Raw genomic sequence first — 19,367 nt, 5'->3', positions numbered from 1 at the left:
CAAAGAATGAGAGAAGACGGCCTGAGATGACACTGTGACACAGACAGACACTGGCCTTATTAAAGGGGAGATCATTATCCTGGGCTCTCATGTGTTTGAGAAACAGCAAGGCAGCAGGAGACACTGTGTGACCCGTAATCCTGGAAAATGACCAACAGGTGGCTCTGTGACCTTTAAGTCTGCATACTGTAGTTTCTGCACTGGCACTATTCTTGGCTGTGAAGTCATTCACTATTCACCATATAGTCTACGATTTCATTTATCCACCATTTTGTAGTCTTGTCAGATTCACTACAGAAAATTATGCTCCCCACACATTTTTTTGTTGAAAGCATTGAAGGCTCATGCAATATGTAACACTCGACAGAATATTCAATTCTAGTAAATAGTGAATGAGGGAAGGCTTTCAGAGGATGCAATAGAGTCAAGGAAAAGCATATAATCCCCCAGAGGGATAAACAGACAAATGACAAATTGTCGAAGGTAAATCAAGATCCAGTTTGCAATAGAACAAAATAAGACTAGTTGAAAGGATAAACCCATTATCAGTAAAACAACTTTACAGCTGCACGTATTCAGTGCTGATGTTTGTTCTTTGTGTGTGACAGATCACTATGAGAGGATAAAGATAAAGACAGTGTAACAGAGACAGTATAAAGAACAGCAAAAAGGACAAGAACCACAGAAGAGAAATACCTTGCCTGCTCCATGAGACCAGTGGTTTTGGTTGGCCTTGTGCCATACACTCCATCACTGCAGGACGGCCCAGGACTACGGTAGCATTCTGAGGTGGAGCCACAATCACAACTCTGTTCAAGGCTTCTTTAGAGTCTACAGCAACAAAAGAAGTATGTATTTTATTATTATACTGAACAATATAGGAAGTTAGTTGTAAGTTTGAATCCACTGACTCTTTGAAGAATACAGTTTCCTTGGTCTTGGATATACATTCACATTTTTATTAAAAAAAAACAAAAAACTAAAAAATACCCACACACACCCACAAGAAAGCACAGTTCTCACCACAAATATGACATACCTTTTTTTGTGGGAAAAGAAATGGCAGGCACAGACCACAACACTGATTATGTCTTGTGTTGAAACATTTTGTTATCATAGTCTTCACAACAGAGCAGCAGCTACAGGAGGATTCGGATGACAGCTCACAGAAATGCTGCACACACCACTTTAGACAGAGTTTACAGAGCTATTTTGGATGTCTCTGGAGGACTTTACAGATACATTTACTTGAGGTAGATGTCAATTCTAACATTGCTCCATCACTTCATCATAACAGCCACCGGTGTTGTCTGACTAGCTTCTGGTTGAAACAAAATTATTTCTTAGTGAATAGTCCTTTCATCAGCATTTTCTTTATACTCGATAACGAGTATAGAAGAGCGTACTTAGAGACTGTAGGCTTCCTGTGCTAAACCACCTGGGAGATACTGAAGAAGGTATAGAGAGAGGTAAAGAGATGACCCAGGTGAAGGAAATATTACTACTTAATACAAATCATAAAATTGACAGGGCAAATTGACAGGAGAATTTAATGGTATAACATGGAAAGAAGAAAGAAGAGATTGTGAGGGAGAAAGAAGGAAAAGCTATTAGAGAGGCTGTTAAGCTGTGGATGCACGGCACCTTTACCCTCTACAACGAAAGCAAATTTGTTCTAAGCATATTGTTTACAGGCCAAAGAGACAGCAAATTCATTTCTGGAGTGTGTATCATTTCCTGAAGAACCACCTGTGTGACATGGCTTTTCTTCCTCCACTAATCTCAATGTGGGCTGCCTCAGCAGCACATAATGCTAATGATCTCCAGAAAGAGGCCTGGCATTCTGTAAACACATCATAAATTAATCATTGAAATTATATACAGCAACCCTTGGTTATGCATAAGGCTTTAAGTGGGTCAGTCCGCCTTTGTGAGGACTAAAATTGCAGCATGTACCTTCATTGGTGTCTACTGAATACTGTAAGGTTAGGGTGGGTGTAATGTAAAGCATGTAAAAACAAAACAAAACAAAAAAAAGGAGTGGAAGACAGAGGAAAAATCAAAAAGTCTGTGTTTAAGGTAGAACAATGCTTTCTACATATTCTTGGGTTAAGGACATGAACTTCGTGCCGTCAACATCTTGCCGTCAAAGTATCACGATGGGTGTTCTATTCATAGAAACCTGAAGTGCAACTGAGGGAAGTGATGGCATTAGATCTGACATGTGTTTCAGCTAATTGCTCACACAAGAGCCTCACTTAGGGTTTCACAACAACACCAAGACTTTCAAGGGAAAAAAGCCACCAACCACCAACCTCCTTATCATTGCAGGAATGAAATATCTCCAGGTTTTTATGAACCGAATTGCCTTCGCATGTGTCATTTAAATAAACTTGCCTTTTTTTTCCCATCTTCTTTATATTTAAAACAAATTACGTGTCAGAACATACAGTATGTTATGATTACACTGACTTTGTCCAGATGTATCAAGGTGATGTGAACTATAACAGTGGTCAAAACACATGACTGATAGCTAACTTACTCATTTTTGTTTCATCTCAATCTACCCGTTGCTTCGACTTTGTCTTGTAAAAGACAGAGCTGTGATTTCTGAACAGCAAATTACAGTTGACTCATTTCACGCTTATTAGAGACAGATAATACATGCTGGCTTTAATGTAGGCTCCTTAATGGTGAAGTCACACAGCACCATGTAATGCACTAATGTAGTTCCTTGCAGTTTGTGCACACTGTAATTCACACCAAAGAGAAAGGAAAGAATACTCTGAGTATACTGAAAGACATGCTGCCATATTAAATGTTAATAGGCTGAACATTATCATCATAATAGTGGTTCAGAAATGACCCTACACCACTCACACAGACCAGGGGTCATAGTAAAGACTACTACTTTGTTACTGAATTTAAGTAGAGTTTGCAGGTATGTGAGATTTTACCTTTACTCTTTATATCTTAAACACACATAACTTTACTTTCTACTCCTTGTATTTTAAAATAGGCTTGTTACTTGTTTTCTTGTTTTTAATGGGATGATTATTATCATTTGTTTTTATTTTACATCATAACTTTCTTTCACAACATGACAAAACAGACAAAGAGAAGACCGAGACCAGGAGAACTTATTCTGAAGTGAATGATGTCTGGTTCAGTTACAATTTCATAGAAACAACAGCTAGAAATGCCGAAATACTAAATTTTTTGCTTTTTTTTAATTTGAGCACTTTACAAATCTTGTACAACTGCATAAGGAAATTAGTCGAAGTATTATTTCACGTACCCTTTAGACAATATAATCCAGGTTATCCCTTCTGAACTGAGGTATTTAGTCCAAGTTTACAAAATTAAAAACTGCTTAAAAAAATTATTTTGGCTGCAATCACACAGTTAAAAAAGCTGTAGAATTTTTGCATACAACTGCATATGTCACTTCGGAGCATGTATTTATATGTGTACGTAAATTTATGTTTTTATTGTAATGTTTTATTCTGATCTTATTTAACATGTTTTTCCTATTAACCTATGTCTTGTACAGTATTTCTTTTATGGTGTCTTTAATTATTTCCTTTTTGGATTATAGTATTCTTTGTCAATGTTTTCATGACTTTTATTCTACGTATATTTATGTGTGTTGTTGTGAAGTTGAACCTAAACCTGAACTTCTACTTTTACCGCCTCTTTATCATAAACATATTGGCTTAGTTTGACAAAAATTATGTGTCTGAATTTCACACTATTGCACAAACTATAGTTATCTATTGAGTGGAATCTTTAAAGAACACGCTGATGTGTGGTTGAAGACATTAAACAACAAAGCCACTAACTAATGAAAGGCGGGATATAAATATACATATCGGGTAAAATTTGCTTAGAGGTCTTATTTCTGTCTTTGTGCATAAGAAATCAATATAAGTGAATCCCCAAAGGAACTTCATGTTGGTAAATGCAAGTTATGCAAATTTACAGGATTTCAGTTCTGCTGCAACATGTTGATGGTCATATGAACTATGTTTTCAGGTCAAAAATGTCCAATTTTATCACAATTAATGCTATATTTTCATGTAACAAATGGCCAAGTTATATTTTAACTGAATCTACCTGAAAAACAAATATTCTATTCTTTTAGATTCCCCAGTTTTTCTTATGAGATTATATACTACATATCACATGTTTTATTTTTACATGTTGCAATATGGAGTATGGTGCTGATCCATCCTGCTTATGTTACGTCAATACATACATTAAGAATATCACACGTCACTTTTTAAATCAACAGTTTTCTAATAATAAGCATTTTTATTAAGAAATAACAATTCTATATTGTTATTTACTCTTTAGTATGATGATAAACTATACAATAAATAATTATGATACTAGTTTTTGCACAGGGAAGATTTCTGGAAACGTTGACATGGCTGCCGAGCATCAGTATGATGGGATCCGTAACAACCATGTCACATCCGTCCACTGCCACATTTTGTGTTTTTGTTAAGCTGTTATTGTTTTAGATCCACAATACTAACATTTATGAATAAGAAGATAATTAGCAATAGTAAGTATATAACTTTATTACTAATAAAGTACTGGTACTGACCAGATCATCATGGGTAATGTCACGTCCGTCCACCAGCAAAAGTTTTCACATACACGTGCTATTCAAAATCCAATATTTCTGAAAATATAGCTTCCACTGTCAAATAATATCAGTAGTCTGTGTACAAATGTATTGGCATTATTTCAACACAGTTCTATGCATTTCTTACAACTTTTTTTTTTTGACAAAAATGGCCACTCATTTGACCTCCTAAGTAAATTTTAGCCGATATACATATTTATGAAAGATGTGACATGATAGTCTGAAATCAAAATGCTTTTAATACATTTTAAGTAGGGCTGCACGATTAATCGTTAAAAGATCGTGATCTCGATTCACACATGTACGCGATCTTATTTCTAAACATGGACGATTCTTAAGCATTTTATTTCGGCTGCATACTACGGGCTGCATTACAAACAAATGCCCACAAATGCAGTATCGCCGCCGCCTCTTTCCTCAACCAATGGTAAAGCGTCTTTACAACATGTGAGCCTGCTGCTGTCGGCTGCAGTTGAGTGAGGAAAGAGTGAAAAACAGCAGAGGAATGTCTGCGGTAAAGAGAGTGAAATGGATGAAAACCCCAGTGTTAGTGGCGAGAGTCACCCATCCGAACTCATGCCCAATAAAGGTTTGCATTCGGCGGTGTTAATCTAATCTCGTCTTCTTTTCTGTCATCCAGATCCAAGTGTCTTTTCACTTTCACTTCTCTGACTTCTGCGCTGTTCTTCTTCTCCTTTTCTTTTCTTTGCCAGTGAGGATAACTCGGCTTTTAACCAAGAATCAAAAGTCTCGCCCTCTCCAAAAATTTTATATTAAAAAAATTCCATTGTGCCGGCTGAGAAGTTTCTTTGCGCTGCAAACTTTCACAAATCAGCTGACATCACTTAGCAACCAGGACCATAGGTGACCAGACTACTTGTGGAATGATATGAAAGAGGTGAATCAGAGGTAAAAGAACCCATTTTCCTTGACAGCTGTGCAATGAACATTTTGTGAAAAAAAAATCGTGACAAAGAATAATGATCTCAATTTTAAGCAAAAAAAAAACTGTGATTTGCATTTTTGCCAGAATTGTGCAGCCCTAATTTCAAGCATGTTTAACACTAAACCTCTAAAGTTTTTAGAGAATAGATTGTCAGCTCAAAACAGATCCCCTAGCTCATTCAGGTCATATAATACAGTGCAACAGGCCTCACCTGTGGAGACAGTGAGCCTCGCTTCATGACTGATGTCTTTCCCTGCAGAGTTGGACACAACACAGCGGTAGGCGCCCTCATCCTCTGTGCTAACCTCGAGAATCTGGAGGACCCCGTTAGGAAGGGAAATGAACCTGTTGTACATAAAACAAAGTGGGACAATGCAGATAAAGACGACAAAGATACAATTAGCAGATATAAGGTTAAAAAAAAATAAAAGGCAAACTCTAGACTGCAGTATCTACTTGTATTGTTGATAGTTATTGTTTCAGATTTTAATCTACATCTCTCCCTTGTTGAGGTCATGTTTCAGACACTTTATAATTCCTGGCCTGTAAACCAGCTCCATTGTCCTGCTAGTGCAATACAATCTCACAATCTCTTATCGCCTAAATCACAGCCTATTAATCCTACCAAAAGATGACCGGTGGTTGCATGTCAGTGTGGGAGGAAAGTGATAGATAGTGAGGCAAGAGAGGCAGAAAGGACAACAAAAAAAAGTAATAAGAAGAGTATAAAGACAGGAAGCCAAAGATGAAAAGAAAATTGGGATAGGAAACCAACTGAAATGCAGACTGAAAAGAGATAATAGCACAGAGAAAGCTCAAAAGAAAGGCAGAGGGATGAATAGAGAAGAAAGGCACATTAGAGTCAGAGACAAAAAGCCAGTGATGCATCAGCCATCCGCTGGCTCACCTCAGTGAGAGGCCATTAACAGTGCCTGAGGTGGGAGAAGCACATCCCACAAATAAGATCTCATAAGCAGCGAGCTGTTTGTGGGTCATACAGGGCTACAGCAGACATTAGCACTTAGTCTTCTGCAATAAGTCTGAATACAAATTCCAAGGTGCCGGCGCAAACAGAGCCTCAGCAAAATGTCAATGTTGTTAAGTGGCCAAGTAAATGAGTATATGTGTGAGAGACCTGACAGAGAGAGAGAGAGAGAGAGTGTGAGAGAGAGAGAGCTGTCATTCAGCTTTCAAGGACAGCAATTTTGGGGAAAATAAAACCATTTCTTTTACCGCTCTGTGTGTTTTTACTTTTCTGTACTTTGTTCTTTACACAATGTGATGTGATCAAAACTCTCCACAGACTTTACTAAAGATTCACCTTGAAAATACAGCTTGGCACTCTTTAGTACTAGAAAAATCATTTATTATTACTGTTAAAGAGAATTACTTGAAATGTACTGTCAATGTCAAATTAGAGTGCTACACCTTCAGCCTGTCAGTCTAACTTAGAACTGTGTATTAACTCCAGACAAATGGTGCAGAAAAAGTGAAACTCCATTCAAATAACTTTACAATCTTTTACATATATAATGGTGCTTAAATATTATACCATACAAGTATGAAGTTTTCTGGTTTCATTCTGTTGCTGTACTGCACTCCCACTCATAAATGGCTACAGACAATACTGTCACGGTCAAAAGGCATAAGTGCATGTATAGAACTAACACATAACTGCTTTTAAGTACAAAAATGCTATTCCTATTCCCGTCTAGCTATTAACTAATCTTCCATATACCCCCCCTTTTACTGTATCTTTTATCTTTAGCAGTATCAGTCTGTGTGTATGTATATGTGTGTATAAAATAGATAAAGCAAAACATTTCACTGCATCTTTTTTTTGGTTGCTAGAAATCTCTATGCAATTTATTCAGTTGAAAAAGCAGTTTCATATGTGGTTGCAGGTTGATAAACATGTTTACAGCATATGTGGTATATGGTTTGATGAAAACAACAAACATAATAACTCTATGATAAAGTATTGCTGCAGTGGCTTTTATTATAGAGTTATAAATACTGTATGACTGTAACATAAGGTTATTATATTTCTTTAGTTATGGGACTAATATTTCATTATAAAAAGGCTACACAATTCAACAAGATAACTGTGAAACATGTGTAGATATATACATAATTTATGTATATATCTATACATGTTTCATTTATTTATGTAACAAATAAATGGGTTGAAGTGGCAAAAATATCATCAGTCATTTAATTCATTTGCTTCTCCATGGTTTGAAAAAAGAATGAAGCCCAAATAGAAGAATGTAAAATATATCCTTATCACCTTGCGTTTTCAGGAACAGACACATTGTCCTTCTCCCAGGTAATCACAGGTGTGGGTATTCCCTCGATTTGGCACTCAAAGCGAGCAGATCCTCCAGCGGGAACTGTCTGAGGAGACGGCTCCTGATGGAACTGAGACAGACCTGCAAGGACAACCAAGATCAGACTGAGAATCAGGAAAAGCACGACACGACAGGATGATTTGAACTGTAAAAAAAATTAAAAAATCAAAAATCAAGAAGACCCATACCTAATCTAGTTGTTAGTTTTTTAATCGCTGAGCTTGAATAAATTAAAAATCCATCTGAAACAATTATAACTGAATAGGTTACGGAATAACTTGTGTTACAATTATTCTATTACAGCCGCAATAACAATGACATCACTGTACACTGATTTCAAGGCAAGAATCTATATTACATTATAATGTCTGCACCTGACAAAAAAACAAAAACACCTTAAAAAATCAAAAAGGAGGAAGCAGAATGTATCACTTCATTACAATGTGTTGTAAAGTGATGAACAAAACCATACTTAATTGACAAGTGGTGCCAGGCACAACAAACCCCGCCCCTCATACATATTGTAACTTATTTTGGCATTGATCCAGCTGATGTCATCATGTCTATGTGTGTGCTGATGTCAGCATATCAGTTACCTCTATATATGTGCCAAGTTTGAAGTAAATTGAACCAAAATTGATGTTTTTATAGACATTTGAAATTTTGCTCATTATAAGTAAATGTGTGTGTGTGTGTGGGGGGGGGGGGGGATTTTAAAAATTCCTCAAAAATTTGAACTTTGATCTACTTTTCCCAAAATGTATTCATATCTATTCTGGATAACTGGTAATCTATAAACCCAATTTGGTGTGAATTCAACCAATAGTTTTGCTGCTACAGACATTTGAAATTTTGCCCATTACAAGTAAATGGGGAAAAAAAAAAAAATCATAAAAAATTTGAACTTTGACTTACTGTTCCCAAAATGTAATGGCGTCTATTTTGGGTCACTGGGAATCGATAACCAAATTTTGGCATGAATTCAACCAATAGTTTTGCTGCTAGAGTGTTAACAAAAAAACAAACTGAACCAAAAACAATACCCCTCATCTCCTTTTTGGGGTGTGGGGTAAAAATATTTATATTGATCACTAGTGTATTAATAAAGTATTACAAAAAGATTATGATACTATTCCTTATTGATATTTTCTCTCCCTCCTATAACTAGGGCTGGCTGAAACGGCCTCAAAACCAGTTTGCAATAATGAGCTTTATACATTTTACTCGATGCCTACATCCTATCACACAGAAGAAATAAATACAAGTGCAAAGTACCACTTCCTGGTAGAGTGGTGAACAAATCCTAAAGACTATTTGGCACAAAGTAGTTGTCTAGGATAAAGTTCCGTTAACAGTCTGGACTGTCTTTTGGTCTCATTTACAGACTTTCTGCTCATTCCTACTTGTGTCTGTGTTTGACACATGAGGCATTCAGTGTCCCCTGTAAAGTTTAAAACCTCCATCACTTTGAATGGAAAACCATGTGGATCCTGTGTTACTGTTCAATTATTGTTTAAGTCTATAATGTTGATATTTTCTTTGTTTAAATACATAATATTACATTTGTCATCAAGGTGAAACTATGGAACTTTAGCAAATAAACCCCCTTTCTTCAGCTTTCATTTGCTTTCAGGATATACTTTCACCCGGCAGCCTTATCATCATAAATATCAATGTGGATCAAAATAGAAAAAGAGATGGTGAACATATTCATTCATTACCTCTGCCAAGGAGATTATGTTCTTGTCGGCGTTGGTTTGTCTGTTTGTCTGTCTGTCCGTGTGCAAGATAACTCAAAAAGTTATGGATGGATTTGGATGAAAATTTCAGGAAATGTTGACACTGGCATAAGGATCAAATGATTAAATTTTGGTGGTGATCGGGGGTGGGGCACTGATCTGCCTTGGCGGAGGTCTGCGCTCTCCGGGTGTTTTTCTAGTTCATTCATTCATTCATTTCATTTTTTTTTCCAATTGCCCAGCTATACATATAACTATGACTGTCCAAAGCACTAGAACAGTTTTTTTTTAGGTTTTTACAGATATCATTTCAAATAATGAAATTTAATCAAAGCGTTGATGAGACTATTCAAACACTCTTAAAAGTCCTGATTATAAGAATTTAGGAGTTTAATCAGGCTCCAATGGATATTTTCTCTCTTCGAGTCAGAACTTTGGCAGAGTTCCAGTTTCCACAGCCTCAACACATTTAAATATGTAGGAAAGCTTCCTCCTGTAGATAATACTGAGCACCAGGGGGCAGCAATGAGTACTGTCTGAGGGCCCCTAACCTCTGACCCCAACAGGCTGTTGGAGAGAAGAACAAAACCGGTTGGCTGTCCCAGCCACTTCGCCTGTAGCTCTGACTGAGGAGTTGAAAGCGGGGGGTGGATCAAAGCAGAAAGCCGAGGAAAAAAAGGCAGAGAAGGCAAAAGTAAGACAGGAAGAAACAGCACTCCAAGTCCACTGAGGAAACACAGGATGAAGTCTATGTAGGAATGGTAGATTAGGACCATTAATCAGACCACTGCAGTTTATGGTTTCTGAACACTTTTGTGGTGTTTGAGAAAAAAAACCCAAACTATTGCATCTTAATCGTTTTTTGGGGGTTTTTTTGGTTTAATGGAATGCATAGATTCCATGAGGCACTATCACCAGAAGTGTGAAAAAACAGATTTGTAGAGATGTTTGCACAATGTAAGTACCTGTTTAATTCTACACACTTGAAAAATGTACCACACTTTTAAGAGATCTGCTGGTATCAAGTAAATGATTAAGAGTCAAGTATTTCTTTTTTTTTTTTTTTTTTTTTAAGATAATTTAGAATCCACTCAGTGTGACACTACATGTCATACTTTGTCAACAGGACATTTTTTTTTCTTTTGGAATGTCCTCACCCTCACAGTTGGTCTTCATGACTAACTACTCGCTATCTGAGTGACGGCTTGTGTCAAGAACAGATATTTTCACCTGCCAAGTATATGCGCAACTGTAAAACTGACTTTGCTGGTCCTAATCTGGTTGCAATAAAAAAATAAATAAATAAATAAGTATTAACACTGCCCTTTAGTTTGATTAAATTATGGCTCGAAACAGGATGAGTTTAGTGTATGATGAAACCACCCATCTTTATTTATTTATTTATTAGGGACAGTGCATATTAATGACCATCTATAACAATTGCAGCTGTAAACATGCCAGATTGTAGCAACAGTGCTAACGTCCATCTGTAGATCCTAGGCAGGTGACAAGAAAGACAAGCGACAAAAGGCAAAACATCATAAAAACACAGAAAACAATACAGTGAGAACTAGGGGTGTGTATTGGCAAGAATCTGGCGATACGATACAAATCACAATACTAGGATCACGATGCGATTTATCACAATATATCGTGACACTGTTAAAAAGGCAAATTTTTGTTTCTTTCTTTTTTTAATGATTTCCTTGAAGAATTGAATTACACCAGAAGTATGCACAAATACTAAACACATTTTTATTTGATCAGCTACATCACAAAATATTCCTTTGTTAAAACTTAAATTATATTTTAAAGATCCTGTTCAGATGTTCATATTCTATTAGTTTATAGTTAACATCATAATATTATTTTTGGGCAATCCCAACAAAGAAACTAACGTTATCTAATAAAAGTGTTAAATAACAATAAATAAAATACAAACAAAAAAAGACAAACAAAAAAACTAAAACAAACCTCCCCAATATCTGCATTTGATTAAATACCTAAAAATATCAATACAGTACTTTTTAATATCGATACAGTATTGTGAAATGAAATATCGTGATATATTGCAGAACCAATATTTTCTTACACCCCTAGTGAGGACAATCTACTGATGGTCACAGGCTTGGTTTTCCTTCATCCAATGTTTAAGTTGTGATTTGAAGGAGGCAAATGATACACAACAAACACACCAGCCTCTATCTGACCATCCTATCCTAATTATATAGTTAAGTTGAATCTCATACTAACAGCAGAAAGGTAAAGCTGTAAAAAAAAAAAAAAGAAACCTTCCAACATCTAATCCCTCTGAGCCAAAGGAGAAATGGTGCAGACTATGTCAGATTATGCTAACTTGTATCACAAAGTGGACATCTGTGTTTTGAGACTGAGCTGAAACAACAAAGTTTTTTCAGTGAGTGTGGACAGACTGACGCATACTTGGTCATAGTAGCAAAATGGTGTGATTCATTGAAAAATAATGAAAAGAAAGAGAGAGAGAGAAAAAAAAAAACCTTAGTGATGCGTGTTGCATAGAAAAGCGTTCCAAGAAGGGTTGATGATTAACCTCTGTCACTTCCAGCCATTACACAGCATGATGCCCTCATGTAAACACACCACCTATAACACTGGCAGAATGCCTGGTGGGGGAGCAAGACTCACTGTGTGCTACTTGTACCTCACTGTTTACTCTAGTTTGTGCTTTACTGGCTGTACATGGCCTGCCTGTGATAATGTGCATGTGTGTATGTATGTGAATTCTGGATAATCAGCTGATCGCATTAGCGGCTGACATAAGTCAAAGGCATTGGGTTGGTTGAGTGAAGATACTTTGCTCCTACTGCGATGGAACAATAGGGACTGGCTGTGCATCCACCTCCAATTTGTCAAAGTGTAATCATATTAGCCCTTTTTTTTTTTCCCAGGACTCCATGAGTATCCCCTTGTCTGCCACGAAATTCCTTGGCAGATCCATCGGATGCCACGCAGAGCAAACACTCACATGTTGCAATGTTGACAGTGTTCTACCTACTTCTACAAAAAGGTGAAATATTTAGCCACGGCTTTAGAAATATGTCCGGTTGTTACCTAGCTTTGACGTCTTTCTTTGTTTTAGAACGGCATTTTTAGGACGCTCCTTGGACTGTATATCGGTGAAAAGTGTGTTACTCTTTGACACACTACATAAAAAGTCACTATCTCTCCTTTCTGTGCTCCCCCTCATTAGTCTCCCCCTCTCTCTCTCCTGCCCTTGACTTTACCCTGACTCTTTCTCTGTCTCTGTCTCTCTGTCTTTGTCTGTCCCTCTATCTATGCCCCACTCTTTGGCCCCACAGCTATCAGATTGCAGCGTTTTTCCCCTCCCCTTGTGCAAGCAGATAATTCCACCCATGACCTCTTTGCTACCCGGCTTTCAGACTGAGCAACATTGTGAAAACCCATCAAGCATGCCCCCAGCCTCAACAGATTTATGTAAAGCTACTGGAAAACACATGTTCATTTTTGCATGCTTCACATTTACTTCTTTATGATAGTAGAGGGACGTCATTTCTCAAATCAAAATATGTTTATAGCCCTAATCACTAACATTAGCTCTTCCATTGACATGTCTGGCAAAAGGCTGGTATTTTGTAGAAACAGCAGATTCATAAAGAGAAAGGTTAATTGCTCCAAATTAACATTAAAATTTGTAGTTTCAGAAGCATCAATTACCAATAAGTGTATTTGGGAAACATAATGTGGACTCTGTAGGCTGTCTCTGGCATTTTGCCAAGTGAAACATAGGTGAGAGACTAAAATACTCCAGAGCCATTTACATTTTTATCTTTATTTAAATAGGGAGCAGGTCTCTTTCACTACCTCGCTCCCTTTCCACCACATTGGCATGCTTTTAGACAAGGCCGCATGCATCATATACTGCGACGGGGAAACTGGAGCAGGTGGCTTTTATAATGTGTTTTCACAGATGTGTTCTCTCTCTCTTCAGTCTCATTTCTAGTAGTGAAGACACAGTAGGAAATGAGAATGTCCGCTCAATGTCAATGTTGAAGCAGTTCGGTTACGACCTCTTGCTCTTGTTCACATCTATCTCATAGCCTCTCGCCACAGATTTAATTCACGAACCGCATACACATACTGTGCCTCGTCCACATGCACACAAACTGAAGGTCATTCTTAATGGTGTCTGAAGCCCTTCCTTTCACCATCACCGCAAACTCTCTTCACCCTTTTCCTCCTTCCCACCATTCATCCATTCCACTCCCTCCCCTTTACTTCGTATTGTCCCTCAAACAAGAGATCCTCATAAATAGGCATGTGACAGCTGACAAAAGAGGGGGCATCCACAGAGGATACTGTTTCATTTTATACAAAGCTAATGACTAAATAAAGACTACCACTTAAGAGTGGAGAGAAAGAGGCCTCCTTGGAGGGGCGATTATAAAGCTACAGCCTGTTCTCATGTCCCTCACATTCACATCTACTGTTCATTTCTCTAATTTCCACACAGTCTCTTCCTCTGTCTCCCTGTGCCTTTTAGCAGACTGTTGTTTAAGCATGTACCTGTTCCCCGGACACTTGTTAGTGCTCCACTAGAGGATAAGTCTCCTATCTGAGGCAGAGGAGAACCAAGTTCATCTCCATCCATGCAAGGAAATTCCCTTGACGAATATGACAAATGACATTGCTGCATGAGCGTGTGTATGCATACCTAACTGAATACCTGGGTGAAAAATTAGACTGGCGATCTGTGCTTTACTGTCTGTCTGTGAATTCTGAGCATTTTACCACCGTCCACCACAAAAAAAAACCAAACATTAATTTCATATGTAGATTAATTATGTGGTGGGGGTTTGGTTATCAAGCTATACACGCACCGATTCTTGAACTTTCTTTATACAACTGTCTTCTTCAGGACACAGTCTGAAAAGATCACTAGTCTTTAAGATAAGATAAGATAAGAAAGATAAGATAAGACAGATAAGATAAGATAAGATAAGAAAGATAAGACAGATAAGATAAGACAGATAAGATAAGATAAGATAAGAAAGATAAGACAGATAAGATAAGATAAGATAAGACAGATAAGATAAGATAAGATAAGACAGATAAGATAAGATAAGATAAGACAGATAAGATAAGATAAGATAAGATAAGAAAGGTAAGACAGATAAGATAGGATAAGATAAGATAAGATAAGACAGATAAGATAAGATAAGATAAGATAAGATAAGATAAGATAAGATAAGATAAGATAAGATAAGATAATCCATTTTTAGTCCTGTGATGGAGGACAAAAGTATTTAAATTCAAGTTTAGTTGGTTCATATTGACATCTATACATTACAAAATGCCTCAGAGGTTATTCTTACTTAATTTTATTCAACATTGAATGTATTTTTATCATTGCAATTGTTTAAAAATGTTTTACCTCTAGATTTATTAACTATTTGTCATGTTCTGATCATAAATAATCAATTTAACTTTCTTCAAAAAAGTAAAAAAAAAAAAAAAAAAAAAAAGGATTTAATCTTAAAATACATCCATAAGAATGGGAAATCCTATACGCTGAAGGTGTGATTTTTGTCTATATAGTGTGCCATAAAAAAAGTTTGGAGATTTCACCCCCTTGCAAAAAAATCATTACTGTTGGAACATACAATGACTTTGCAAGTTGTTGATTAACCATTGAACTGAACACCTGCTGTATGTTAAAATAATATACATCGAAACAAATATGGATAATTTGAACTCAAGGTAACAAATCAATACATTTTAAATATTAATATCACAACATAAAAAGAGCTACTATTTTCCCCTCAGTAGTATCATATCATAACAGTTTGTAAACCATCCTATTGTCACGTATACGTGTCTAATACTATGTTCACACTGCAGGTGACAGTGATCAAATGCCCATATGTGACCCATATCTGATGTTTGTATGACAGTCTGAACAACACAAATCCTATTTTTTGTAATCAGATATCATATGTGGTCCTAAATCAGACACATATCTGATGTTTTGCAATGTGCAAGGAGATGGGACACGGCAAGAGCCATACTTACTTCTGTAAAAACAGTGTACTGCATCTTCTTCTACACATGCCAGTCACTTCAGGACCAGGACTGTTCACATATGAGTCTAATGACAGTCACATTTTAATGATAATGGGAACAACCACACAAAAAAATCAGATTGAAGCAAAAAATCTAAATTGCACCTGCAGGGTGAAGGTAGTGCAGTTGTATCTAAATGTAACTTTACTCTACCTGCTTTGTATCTACCCATGTGTTCTGACTGTTGTTGGAAACCAAAGTACCCAGAATGACACCTGAAGACTTGTGAGCACCTACTTGCCAAGAGCACATTTACAGTCCGGCTGGTCAGGGCTCCAAGGGCGCTCGCAGTCACACAGCTGTAGCCCCCCTCCATGCTCTGAGGATGCTGGCCATCCTTAGAGGCGGGCAGGAGTAGGGATCCGTTGGCCAAATACTGTAGGAAGTCCCCCCCCTCTAAAGGCAGGGGCTGACCATCCTGCAGCCAAGTGACGTTGAAAGGTGTTTCACTGGCTCCCAAGTTGCAGTCCAGCAAGAGGGGCAAACCAGGCTCCAAGACTACATGGCTGGGTCCAGCCCCGCAGCTCAGCTCCACTGAAACAGGCTTTTCTGTGTGGAACAAAGACAGTGAAGTTTATTATACTTCAATCAAAGAAATACACTCTGCATCTACAACAGTCTATGTTTGTTCTCTGTATTGCTTATCCAAGATTCATTGCATGCTCCTTGCAGACCCTGTACAAATACTAATATAATACTATACCTGTATTTTATTGATTTGATTGTTGTTACTTTATTACACCTGTGCCATTTGTCAGTTTTGGTTCTTTTTGTCTACTTTATCATTTTCAGCACTTGGCAATTTGTTATTTTTACTGCTGGCAGAACAGATGGATCGAGGTAGTGCATTCCAGAGACAGGGTGTTTTGGGGACAGAGAGGAGGCCCGCCAGAGGAGGAGGAGGAGGAGGAGCTTTCAAAATTAAATGTGTATAGCAGCATGTAGGGATTTGTATGTCAGCAGCAGGGCATTATAGTCAGTGGGAAACAGGGACCCTGAAGCATCAAGTGTGAAGAGACGAGCGGCTGCATATGCTGAGCTTGAGACTCGTATTGTTGGTTTGAGGTCATGTATTTTCTACACGCCGTTGATTTGATTTAACTACAATATCAGCAATTCACTGTAACTTCAACTTTATGTGTCATTAAAAATGTCACTAGTTTAATAAAATGTCTTTTTTATTATCTGAGAATGCAAATGACAATCTAATAAAACGAGGGCAGATGAGATTGGATTTCTGTATCTCGACTTTTGGAATTATTTCTGCATCTGCCCTGTACTTAGTAAAGAGGAAGGAAAATAATAGCAATATCAGTAGAAAAAGGTAAAAAAAAAACAAAGTAGGGGATGTTAGTAGAAAAAGAATGAAGAAAAACAAGAGGTGAAGCATAAGCAGAGACTCCGCTGTCTGGACTGAGGAGACTGTTTGGCATGAAGAACAGAAGAAAAGCCTAAAAGATGTGACCTTTTGTGTCTACATTTACACTACTGTCATTAGATTAAACAGTAGGTTATGCATTGACATCAGTTTTGTAATATTTGATAATCTGAGAAACCATAATGTTTATCCTTATAAGTGCTTATGCTTTCCCTACCATTGCAAAAACACATACATCATTTTGCACAGGTTTTTCATGGTAACATATAACATATTCAAGCTTGTGTGTGATTCAGGAATGAAGAATAATGAACTGAAACAGATGCACCTGTCTCCATCAAAACAGTCTGTGTTGGGTCTCAACTGCGTTTCAACAACTTGTAATTACTTGTTGTGAAACTGCTATCGCAAGTGAAAAAAAAAAAAAAAAATCTAATCTGTTCCCATCTTGGTTTATACACAAAACTGTGTCTTCAGCAGCTCTTAAGTCTCAAGTTGCTTTAAAAACTCATAAAACTTCTGCTAGTCTGAGCTCTTCTGTGACCTATAAACGTTTTTAACTTAAGTTATTTCAGATGATTTATTGATGAATTCTCTCATGTTTTGGTGAATCTTTGATAGAACCATGACGTTTAATCTCATTTACTTTACTATTCTACACTACTATACTAATATATTACTATTTTACTCATTCCAAAGACCTGAATTTAGTTTAGAAATAGACTTTTTTCATGTATGAGACACAGAAATAGCCCGTACGCACAGACCTGAACACACACAGGCAGGTTTCTTTTAGCTTCTCTTGCACTAGCATTGGATTAATTAAGATAATGGGAGATGGAAATTTTTCCTTGATTAAATGAGGCCTGACCCCCCACCATCACTTCCTGATGAAGAGGTGGTTCATGCAGCACAAGTGCCCCGGAACACACAAACATACATACACGCTAGTCACGAAGACATGACATACAGGACACAAAATCCATATGTAAAAGACACAGACACATCCAGGTGTATTCTGTAATAGGTTAATGTAATGGAACAGATATTGGGTTCATGTGCACAGAGACATACATAGATCACCTCCACTGCTTGTCTCTTCCTCTCTCCCATTTCAACTAACTGGTCTCATTAAGTCATTAAAATGTTAGCAGCCATTTCCCAGCTCACTGCCAACGGTTTCACTTGGTAAGAGTTTTAGTTCAGCGTAAGAAGAGGAACCTTGTAAGACTGAAGTTTGAAGAAGAACTCTAACCAAGACAAGGTTTAGAAGTCATTGCCTGTGTAAAAAAAAATGATCATGATGTTATTAACCCTTTACTGGGCAGGTGACTATCTTTGGTAATTTCCGCATGCATTACAAGACAGTGACAGCAACAGATATAGTGAGGCAACAATCTCAGGTCCAATGTGGTCTACAGGGTCTGTAAGGTCCACCTCTGCATGAACAGTGAGTGTACCTGCTTTGTTAGGTACCATGAAGTAATGGTACTAATGTAAGTAATGATGTTTAAAGAGATAATGTGTATGTGGACAGGTGTCTGTAAGCACTAATGTCCTAAAAGTGATGTTCTAATTAGGGATGCTCCGATACCGATACGAGTATCAGGCATCGGCTCTGATACTCAGTGTGTGTACTCGTACTCCTACTTGTAAAAAGATATCTGATACAAATGCACCGATACCACTTACGGCTGTGTGACATTCACAGTTCAGTGCAGCAGGTACGCGGCGGTGGAATAATGTGTGTGGAGTGTAAAGAGTGTGGAGATTTTTCAAAATAAATGACGGTGATAAAAGTAACGCTGACTGCAAATAACGTTAAAGACACAGACAGATACGGATGGAGCGTTCTGTCCGTCCTCTGTGTACATTCCATCTGTTTTCCAGGTGCTGGCGGATGCGTACCCAGTTGGAGAATACCACCAGGAGTACGGAGCGGTGCGGACCGCCGCCAGCGGAAGTGAAAACGAAACTTATCACTCATTTCTCTTTTCTCTTCCTGCTGAAGCTAAGCTTTTAAACCTTACCAGCAAAAACGCTGCAACATTAGTATCACATTAGTGTTGCCTCCGTCATCTCCATGTTTGTTATTACTGACTTTCTTCTTCTTCTTCTCAAAAAACCTTTACTCTTCTTCGTGGTATTTGTCCAGTATGGTTAATTCAGAGCGACGCCC

General features: G+C 37.5%; 1 protein-coding gene across 1 annotated transcript in view; it reads right to left on the bottom strand.

Moving 5' to 3' along the window:
* The window catches only part of igdcc4 (immunoglobulin superfamily, DCC subclass, member 4), a 59,548-nt gene that overhangs the window by 19,244 nt on the left and 20,937 nt on the right, over positions 1-19,367 (bottom strand). The window contains exons 2-5 of the mRNA XM_030130952.1: positions 16,048-16,359; positions 7,891-8,032; positions 5,812-5,945; positions 697-831 (exon numbers count right to left, since the gene is read on the bottom strand). Coding sequence (XP_029986812.1) covers positions 697-831; positions 5,812-5,945; positions 7,891-8,032; positions 16,048-16,359 — 723 coding nt within the window. The remainder of the gene's footprint in view (positions 1-696; positions 832-5,811; positions 5,946-7,890; positions 8,033-16,047; positions 16,360-19,367) is intronic.

Source organism: Sphaeramia orbicularis, chromosome 3 (assembly GCF_902148855.1).
Source record: "Sphaeramia orbicularis chromosome 3, fSphaOr1.1, whole genome shotgun sequence".
In the NCBI taxonomy this organism is placed as follows: Eukaryota; Metazoa; Chordata; class Actinopteri; order Kurtiformes; family Apogonidae; genus Sphaeramia; species Sphaeramia orbicularis.
This window is presented reverse-complemented; position numbering and strand designations above follow the sequence as displayed.